The 10,534-nt window shown below is 35.6% G+C and overlaps 1 protein-coding gene across 1 annotated transcript; it reads right to left on the reverse strand.

The window, feature by feature from the left end:
• Window positions 1–652: 652 nt before the first annotated feature.
• On the reverse strand, window positions 653–5,639 carry LOC107893781 (LAG1 longevity assurance homolog 3). The gene is made up of 7 exons (XM_016818869.2): window positions 5,389–5,639; window positions 3,343–3,572; window positions 3,029–3,184; window positions 2,721–2,906; window positions 1,952–2,136; window positions 1,463–1,530; window positions 653–1,086 (listed from the first exon to the last, which is right to left on the reverse strand). Exons 1-6 carry the CDS (start codon window positions 5,524–5,526, stop codon window positions 1,505–1,507), a joined length of 921 nt encoding a protein of 306 aa, XP_016674358.1. The 5' UTR covers window positions 5,527–5,639; the 3' UTR covers window positions 653–1,086; window positions 1,463–1,504.
• Window positions 5,640–10,534: the final 4,895 nt, after the last annotated feature.

The raw sequence follows: 10,534 nt of genomic DNA on the forward strand, positions 1-10,534 counted from the left end.
TCATCATCCTCCACCAAATTAGAGTCTTTGTTTTTTACTTTCTTAGTTGCCCATAATGGCTCCGTTGATAGCGGGGAGCCTAAGCATTCATTGCTAGAGATCCATTTTAAATGATTATTCCCTCTTGAGATAATTTGGTATGTAATGTTAAAACTTATTAATGATAATTAATATTAAAATAGTTTCTAAAATTAAATAATTTGCTAGGTTGCCCCTACAATGCTGCATCTCTCTCCAAACTGCTCTTACACCACATTCATATGCGTTGTGAAACGACCACCCTATAATCCGCTTGAAGCACCGATGACCATGGCTTAATGTCAGAAAAGCCATCGTTGCAGCCAATGCCAGTCGTCATCCTCCTTCCATTTTCTTAAGTTTACATAACCCTCCTTATTCGAGCTTTCTCCTACTGAAACTGATTCTGTTGGCCTCCTCTTTCAGTAGGACTAATCTTATAGCTGTTTGCCTTCTTCCTGTACAACTCACGCCTGCTACCATACTTAAGTAATAAAATAATCACACGCACACACACATAAATATTGAAAACAATTTGCTCGTTGAACTTATCAATCAAGCCTTCTTAATCCACTGCAGAGAATCAAACTCGGGACTTGGTATTTTTAAAATAATGAGTTTTAGACCAAAAGTCTAATCCTTAAAATCTCCATTTACTAAACAACTGCTCACAATGGTGACTTGGATCTTACAATGAAGTGATGAGATTCAATTAGACAAAAGAAAAAAATAAGAAGGCTCGTTAGTTTATGGGCTACAAAAACTGAATCTGAAAGCAAACTCTCAACTTGGCTGCAGAGTTTCTTGGAGTTGATGAATTACAATTCCATGGTAACATGTAATTTTACAACAAATAGCTGGTGAGCCAGCACACATATCTGTGAACTGGAAGGTACCAAACCCAGACATCAAAATCAACATTTAACCTTCTCTTTTCAGTGGGAACTCCCTGAAATGCTTCAGTAATGCATCACAAAAACGATATAAAAGCCCGTCATCTGATAGAGATAAGTATTCCATTCAGCTTAAAAGAATATCAATGGCTAAAAACCCCCATCTGTTATCCACCTGCAGAAGCACATGAACAAGAGACTGTTGCATCAGTTTGAGTGGAAATAGACATCATCAGTTTACAGAGAAAGAAGACAGTGAAACCAAAACTTTTCTCAAAAGGAATGTGTCATCTTTCACCGCATACTTTTTTGAAACGATGGCTTACTATTATGTATTTTAAAGGAACAAAATCTGGAGATCTATGATTCATTTTAGTAAATCAAATGGGTGAGTTATATATATATGTGTGTGTGTGACCATTAGGAGGCTTTCTTTTTGTATAGTCAGGTTGTCACAAATAGAATCCTGGTCATTAGAACTAAGAGCTCAGAACTCTGTCAATATATCACGACTAATGACAATTATACGAGGATTTGACATGAAGGATTACCCCTTCACGTGTCCCCTTAATACAGTTTTTCTTCTTTCCAGATCAATCCTCATGTTCATCTTCAGAATCTGCATAAGATAATAAAATGTCAAAATGGAAATTAAAGATAAAACAGACAAGTTGAAAGAAGCCAGTTAAAAGCACGTTCTGTAAAATGACAATAAGCATGCACAAAGGCGTGAAACTCATTTTTACAGCATTCCTTCGTTTATAAAGTCATTCACATATGAGCAAATAATTCTGCAGTATCTTAGACTAAAGTGAGTTGCAAGTGATTCCGTCCAACCAGTTGTTAAATTTCTGATAAGAGGTTATTCCTCGCACCACCTATTATATTTGTCAATGGGACGTAAGCCAGTCGTATATATATTGAATGCATGTCATAAATTCTTAGTCTGATTGATCAATCACTTTATAGGGTTTATCTGTGGCCTAACAAGTAGTCATTTCCACACGACAAAAAAATAAAAATAAAATTGCTGTCCTTACCTGATCTAACATCTTCACTAAGTTTGCCTCTTGCTTGGATTTGTTTGACAAGCATTCGATACATAAGTACCCACCAATAAATATGAAGAACTAGCAGGCAAAATAGAAGTGTGTTGAACAGATAATAGCAAATTGGCCCATCCACTGGATGCTTTTCCTTGTCCAATGTCAGAAGGACTTCATAACTGCATTAGAAGAGAGATAGGAGATAAATGAAAAGAACAAAATGAGAATCACAATCTAAGTGAATTTTTTATCGTCTGGATTGTATTGAAACCAGGAGGCAAACTTAGCATTTACTTTCTCTTCAAGAGAGAAGCAGTTCCCTACATATTGTAGAAAGAAAATGTCCAAAAAACCCCAGAAGTAACCACTCCCAAAATGACTATAATAAACCAGAGTAATAAATCTTTTACGTATACAGAAGCTAGCAGACAACAAAAGGGATCCATTACTAACCGGATGTCAGGGGGAAGAGGGTTAAACTTTCAATGTGAGAAATGTGGATCTCAATCTCATGATAGGTCTTCTTTCAACAAGATTCAGAGTATTAACTAAGTTCCTATGTTCAGATTAAAATCTAGAGAACTCAAACAAAAATCTTATCTGACGTGTAGGCCTTACAATGGGGATCAAAGCATAACTTTATCTCTAGTTGCTTTCTTCCTCCCTTGATTTCAGTGTTATGCAAACAGGTTTGCGTGAGTTTCTCAAGTTCTTAAGAAGAAACCTAATAAAAGTTGGGTGTATGGCATGAACTTATACAAACCTTGTACTCCAAAGTACCCAGAAAGGGTAGTAAATGAGGCGCAGTAAGATCCAAGATAGAACAAAGATTACAAATGCGAAGCTAGCAAGTGTTTCAGCACCACTATATTTGCTCATCTTCCCTATCTCCAAAAATACATCGCTAGCATCATGAATTGCCAAAACAACAGAGCCAACACGGGCAAATCTGCAAGAAATTGAGTGTAAAAAAAGAAACTGCTATCAATAAAAAAAATTAAAAAAAAAAAGAAAAAAAAAACCTACAAGCCTTAATATCTCATATTCCAGTAAGAACCTGTCAAAGCCTACCTAAATATGTAAGATAGCACAATGAGGATTACAGTTGCAACATGATGACCCATTGAGACTCCAAAGTCAGAACGCCTTGTTTCCCAGAAAACCAAAGCAAATATAGAGTATGCATAAAATCCAGCAACATACATATAAAGCCCCCTTAATTTCAATCTGGAAAAAAAAATCATAATAATTAGTCTATCGAGTTGATGAAGTTGAAGCCTACATATCTCTAACGTACGTGTGATAAATGTGCAAGGATATGTTCTAAGCCAATGCTGATCAAAGTAAAATGAAAAGTTATATTATCTATTGTCAATGAAGCTTACTTAATTTTTTGATCAGGCCAGACCTGGTCTCCAGGCCCTACCCAAAAGTTTCTTGTATTTCTAAACCAGGGCTCATCGTAAGTCACAGAGAGAGCAAGAATTTCTGCTGAAAGATAATAAACGCATTTCCAAGCTGACTCCTTAAATTTTCTGATCTTCTTCCTTCTCTCATCCGTATCACTTTCCATAATTTGGTGTCCCTTTCCGAAAATCAATCGCCCTCCAACTTTCTGAGACCATGTAAGACATTTTCAAAAAATGGTGACACAAAAAAGGAGGGAGAGAGGAGTGGCCACACTTAGCTAAAACCAGATAGCAACTATATTACATGAAACCAACATGCCAAACATAGACTTGTTTTCCCCCATGATCCAAGACTTAAACTATGCTTATTCTTATCAACTAAGATATTTTATCTGCACATAAAGACCACCTTACTTTAATTAATTTCAAGTCATTTAGCAAGTAAATTGTAACAAACCATCTCCCTATAAAGGTTAAGGTTTCAAAACTTAGCAAAAATACTGTATATCAACACTGATAACACTTGCATGCATAAAAAATAATCTTAAATAAAATTCACTGCACAAGCCAACATGATGAAGTTGCCTATTAATTTTAAACATGTGTTCATGAGTAAAGAAATTAAGTTTTTTTTTTAGTAGAGGAGTTAACAAAATCCACAGTTGTTTGTAACCAATTCATAACTACTCAGCTGAAAATGGTAAAAAAACCCTCAGCTGAAGCTTCACCAATAAGAAGTGGTATGTCTAAACAATTGCATGACATTTATTACTTTAAGCCCTCCAGAAAGCCAGTCACAAGAAAACAAAGAAAGAACTAAATTTTAGTCAAAAAATGGAATGGCAGTCAAACAGTTTCATCTCCAAGTGTCAAGAGCCTTATGACAAAAATTCTCATTTCCACTTATTTATAGTTCTTCTGTCTTCTGGAATTAATAAACCCGTCACACATCTTAGTAAACTACGCAGAGCAAGAATCAAGCTAAGATATAGCTGATAAAGAAGCAAAACGATCTAGTTAGCCAAACTCATTTCTATATTAGTCAAGCTACAACAGAAAGACTAAATCCATTAGACTAACATGACCAGCAGTGTTACGTAGAAATAAAGGCCAGAAGTAGCTCCTATTGACAAGCCACCAAATAAGAATTCTCTAGTTGTAGCCCAGCTAAACACGTAGAAAAAGAATGAAAACTTTGTGCCTCAGAAGATTCGAATCGTTAACAGAAAGCAAGTCTTAGGGAGTAAAAACTACAATTTTGACAACAATAAAAAAGAACAGCATAACTACATTACAACCATCACTTAGTAAGTCCAAACTTCCATATCTCAAGCTAATGTCAGTGAAATAAATGAGTAGTTGTCAAGAACATAATTTTAGCTTGTAAGACAACGCAATGATACTACTAATTAAGACCAAAAGGTTCGACACAGGGCAAGAATCTGAAAGTCATGGATCCGGACACAAATGGGATCTGCCGTAGTCTTCAGTGGAGTTTTGGGAAAAGAGGGAAAGCTATCCCCCATTGTGTAGCCCAAAGACAAACTTAAATAACGACAGCATACAGCCATCCCCAATACCAATGTATTTAGTATTTACCTAGGCAATAAACCTGAAATTACTTTTTTTAAGTACATTTCTACTCTGTACTTTATTCATTTTAAATACCAATAACCAAAAATAGATAAAGACGGTTGAACTAGGATCTAATTCCAAAAGTCAAACTGAATTATTTACACCAAGACTCTATCAATCTTCTTGTACAGCATAACAGTACATGTTAATACCATTCACATGCTGCAAACAAAAAAAAAGCATCAACAAGTGGCATGAATCTTATAGTGGTCATCCTAGAACAACAAAAGCAACCCATCAAAACAATTCAGCAAATATAGAAGAAAAAACATCAAACACACCAAAAAGAAACTAAATTTAAGAAACTTTTATCTTCTTTGTTTAAAGTAATAAAAAAGTCCAATCAAAACATCATAAAGATGGATAAAAGAGATGAAAACCAAGTACCTCAAAGACGAATCTATCGAGAAAGAAACGAACAGAAGGGAAAAACAGAGCAAAGATAGGAAGTACGACGAAATCTTCATAAGCAGGGTAAGCTTCTTGTTCCCAATCGATTGATTTGATAAACTGAATCAAACCCATTTTCCTTCGCGATCTTTGTTCCTAAATTTTCTCAGGAAACAATCAGAAAAAAGAACAAGACAAAGGGTTGTGAACTGTGAATCACATGCACACAGAGACACAATGTACTCGGCTTCTCTGTTTCTGTCTTTTTAATTTGCTTTTATTTGGTCAAAATATGATATCAGTCCCTATAAGTTAGTAAAATTATATTTAAAAAGTTAAAAATTATACGTCATATTTTTTTAATTTAAAAATAATATTGTACTCATTAACTAATAATATTTTTTATCAAAATGTTTAATTTAACATTATTTTTTTTGTCTACCGCATAACACACCATATGACAAAAGGTAACCTAATAAACATCTCATGTGCACAAATTTTGACTTATGATTTTAATGGCTGTGCTAAGAATTTTTAAAATTAATTTTTGAAGTATAAAGATGAAATTTAAAATATTATCAAATTACAGGGACTGGAAGAATCTTTTAACCGTTATTATTATTTTTTTAATGAAACTAAAGAAAAGAATGCTTTCGTAAAAGCCAAAAGCTGAGGGGAAAATTAATGAACCGAAAAGAATAAATTTATTACTTTACATATAAATGGCCATATTGCCCTTACGTTGAAATTGCCGATAAGCCTAGTAAACCCCGCTTTTTGGTTCCCTTGCTTTGCACTCAATCGTGATTTAAGTTCAATTAATGGGTAATTATGGAAATTAATTAACAACTTTAGATGTTATACATTTTTGTGTTTTGACACGGATTTTAAACTATGTTAATTCCCACTTTTTTTATTAAAAATTAGGAGAAGGAATAAAATTACATAAAATCAAATCCAAATTTTTATACTTGCAATATAATCCTGTAACACCCCTAACCCGTATCCGTCATTAGAATAAGATTACAGAGCATTACCGTAAAATCGCAACTTAAAAGAATACATTTAGTACCTCAACATAAGCTGACATAATTCATTCAACTACATGCATATTGTCCCTTAATCGAACCTTCAAGACCCTAAAAACAGTTTAGAAATAATTCGGGACTAAATTGAAATTAATAGGAAAGTTCATGAAAAAGTTAGAAAACTTGAACTGCAGGGGTCACACGGCTGAGACACATGCTCGTGTCTCAAGCCGTGTAATAATCGAAATAAGGACACATAGTCGTGTCCCAACCCGTGTCTGTGCCTGTGTAACTTTCGAAAATGGGTCATACAGCCAAGTCATACGTCCGTGTGCCAAGCAGTGTACTAGGTCGTGTAACTACCTGACTTGTATGCCTTAAAACCTATAAGGGACACACGGCCGTGTCGCATGGTCATGTGTCACATAAGGCTGAGTCACACGCCCGTGTCTCAAGCCGTATGGACATGAAATTGGCTAAAATCAAGCCATTTCCATCACCAACCCAAACATGTACCTAAAGGCATTTTGTGCACAACTTCAAAGCCTCAAAACCTTACCAAAACATGTGTAAAATAACCAATTCAATAGACCATAAATCCATCCAACTAATATGCCAACAAGGCACCTCAAATGCATTTAAACAAACCTTACCTAAACATGGAAACATTACCACATTTCATACATACACATCAAGTCCAATACCATTTCAAAACTTACCCTATCTTGACCATATTAAAACTATTCCATTACATACCATATTGGCCATTGAAACAAGCATTTAAACTTAGCCATATAAACACATACCATCAAGGCATCAAAAGCACCAAAAGTACATTAAACAAAATGACATATACATGCCAAACTATCAACCAACATTCAACTAACATCAAACATAAGTCCACTTATACATGCCATTATAACCTTAGTCAAAACATCAAAAACTACTTATATAATCGTTGTAACACCCCATACCCGTATCCTACGTCGAGACAGAGTACAAGGTGTTACCTAACTTAAACTTATGCTTACTACCAATTCCGAGTCTCCAAGACTTGGACAAATTTAAAACTTTCTCAAGCTTATCAACACGTCTTTAATATGGGCCTACGAGACCCAAAACACCCATCGAAAATCATTCGAAAACACCTCGGGTTCTTTAATCAACTTTAGAAAAATGACACTTGACACAGGGGCATACGCTCGTGTGGAAGGGGCAACACGCCCGTGTGATCAATTTGACATGGTCGTGCAATTGCCCCGTGTAACTCACACAACCTAGGCAATACAGGGACACGCTCGTGTCTGACACCCATATGGAATTAATTCCAAATGCACACCTATAGGGGTTTTCACACGGCTTGGCACACGCCCGTGTCCATGGCCCGTGTCCTTCACACGGCCATGACACACCCGTGTCCTAGCCTATGTGCAAAAACCTAGACATTCTGCTTCTGACATCAGCATTTCTTAAGGGTCACACGGCCAAGGCACACATCCGTGTGCTAGACCGTGCCATTCATACGGCTGAGACACATGGCCGTGTCTCTTCCCGTGTGTTTACTATCATGCATACTGACTTAAAAGTTTTACGTGCAGTGGACACACGGCTGAACAACACGCCCATGGTGCTGGCCGTGTGTCACACACGGCCTAGACACACACCCGTGTGGACAAAATCAAGCTATTTACCAAGCCTCTTTGCCACCTTTACTTACACAACCTACACAAAAGCAACCAAAACCAGTACAAGACTATTTTATGCAATAAAATCAGCCACAATAGACAACATTTCATTTGTGCATTCTACTCATCCATGAACATAACACCATTTGCATATATCAAAATGAATATTAGCCATCATTCAAGGCTTAGTACAAAATAAGGAATTTATCCCAAGCCAACACATTTGGCCAAATTAATAACAATACAAAACACAAGTCTAGTTCCCTATACATATCATATTCAAAAATATAAATCAAACTATATCGAATGCTTCGATTGATAGTGTGATCGATATATCTGACTTCTATAGATCCTTGAGCTAGATAGGCGGCACTATAAGAAAAAGGAAAGGAGAGGGAGTAAGCATATAGCTTAGTAAGTTGCATATAAATAATTATACAATAATACTTTGCCAATCATCAACAAGTATCATAATACACAAGTGGGCATAAGCAAAACTTACTCATCAATATTCAATGCACATCATATAGCATATAATGTGACTCACATTTTATACATACCAAATAGGTACCTATATCACTCACAACACGGTTATACTTTCCTCATTAACTAGAAGTCAAAACTTTCATCGTTGAACCATTCAGAATGCTATCGGATATTCTATAGCATCAAACGTGGGATAAGGTGTCGATGCCGTGTCCCAGACACGGTCTTACATTGGTTCATATCTCAAGTCGAAGCCATGTCCCAGACATGGTCTTACACTGACTATCATCTCGTAGCTGACGCATGTCCTAGACATGTTTTACACTGGCTTACGTCTAGAGGCCGATGCATGTACCAGACATGTCTTACACTAGCATTCGTCTCAATGCCGATGCCATATCCCAGAAATGGTCTTACACTGGCTCTCATAATGTGGCCGTTGCATGTCCCAGACATGTCTTACACTAGCTCACAATAGCCCATATGTCATGGCATGAATATCTGATTTATTTCCTAAGTTCAAACGGGAACTCTACTATCTCTATTCTCATCACATTTTCGCATTTCCACAAGTCAAGCAATTTATGCTATAATAATTTCGATACATTTCAAACACCTATATTATCAATGTAGTTGTATTATTTACATATAACTTACCTCGGATTACAAAATGTGGCGACTAGTCGATTTAGTCGATTTGCTTGGCTTTCCCTCGGTCTAAGTTCGGATTCGGTATTTCTTGATCTATAATAGCAAAATACACTTATTTAATCACTCAATAAAATTAGGCAATTGAAAATTCACTTCTTTGGTGAAATGACATTTTGCTCTTAGACCTTGACAAAATGACCATTTTACCCCTACACTCGAAAATTAATTTTTATTTTATTTCTTCGCATCTTGAGCCTAGTCGAACCCTTTTGACTCTTATAGCAACTCCAAATTCCCACTATATTACACATTTATCATCTACTTTACAACTTATGCAACTAGTTCTTTTTAGGTATCTTCATGAAAATCCTTTCACAAAAGTTGTTTATCACACCACTAATCTTTATATTCTTCCATAAAATTTTAGAAAACACCCTAGATGCTCTCATGGAAAAACCCTAGACTTTCAACCATTTTGCAAAATAGTACCCTCATTTGAAAGCTCATGCTTCAAGGGTCCAAAAATGTAAAAATCTTCAACAAAGGGTATGAAAATCACTTACTTCTAGAGATGATAAGTTGCTGCAAATTTCAAGCTTCAAAACCCTCATATGGCTAGTAAAAATCGGTGAAGAAGAAAAATAAAGAGAATGTGGCCTTTGTTTTATTTTAAATATTAAAACTAGTCAAAATTGGTGACCAAAACTCACCTAATTTTGACTTTCTCATCAATTTATCTCCTATGGCCGGCCAAGCTATCTCTATAGGGTCTAATTGTCTTTTAAAGACCCTAAATTTAGGTTCTCTAGCTATTTGACACTTTTATCTATCAATTTAGGACTTTTTCATTTTATGTGATTTAGTCCTTTTTCGTAATTGGGCTCACAAACGTCAAAATTAACTCGCCAAATTTTTCGTACACTAATATAAACATGCAATGACTCCAAAATAATGATAAAATACTTTAGTCGAATCTGGATTTGTGGCCTCGAGACCACTATTCTGACTAGGCCCTAAATCGGGTTGTTACAATCGTTGGATAGTGTGATAGATCTTCGACGAGCTTCCAAACTGATTGAGCTTCCAAACTGATCAAAATTTTGATTATCTATAAAACATAGGAAAGAAAACTATGTAAGCATATAATGCTTAGTAAGTTCGTAAAACATGAACATAACTTACCATTTCAATGCATAACCTTAAAACTAAACATGGTACAATTCAACTATAAGCTTGGCACAAGCCTAAGCATCATCAACAACACATGTTAGTGCATCAACTCATAATTCACTT

The sequence above is a fragment of the Gossypium hirsutum genome, chromosome A13 (assembly GCF_007990345.1).
Source record: "Gossypium hirsutum isolate 1008001.06 chromosome A13, Gossypium_hirsutum_v2.1, whole genome shotgun sequence".
Classification (NCBI taxonomy): Eukaryota; Viridiplantae; Streptophyta; class Magnoliopsida; order Malvales; family Malvaceae; genus Gossypium; species Gossypium hirsutum.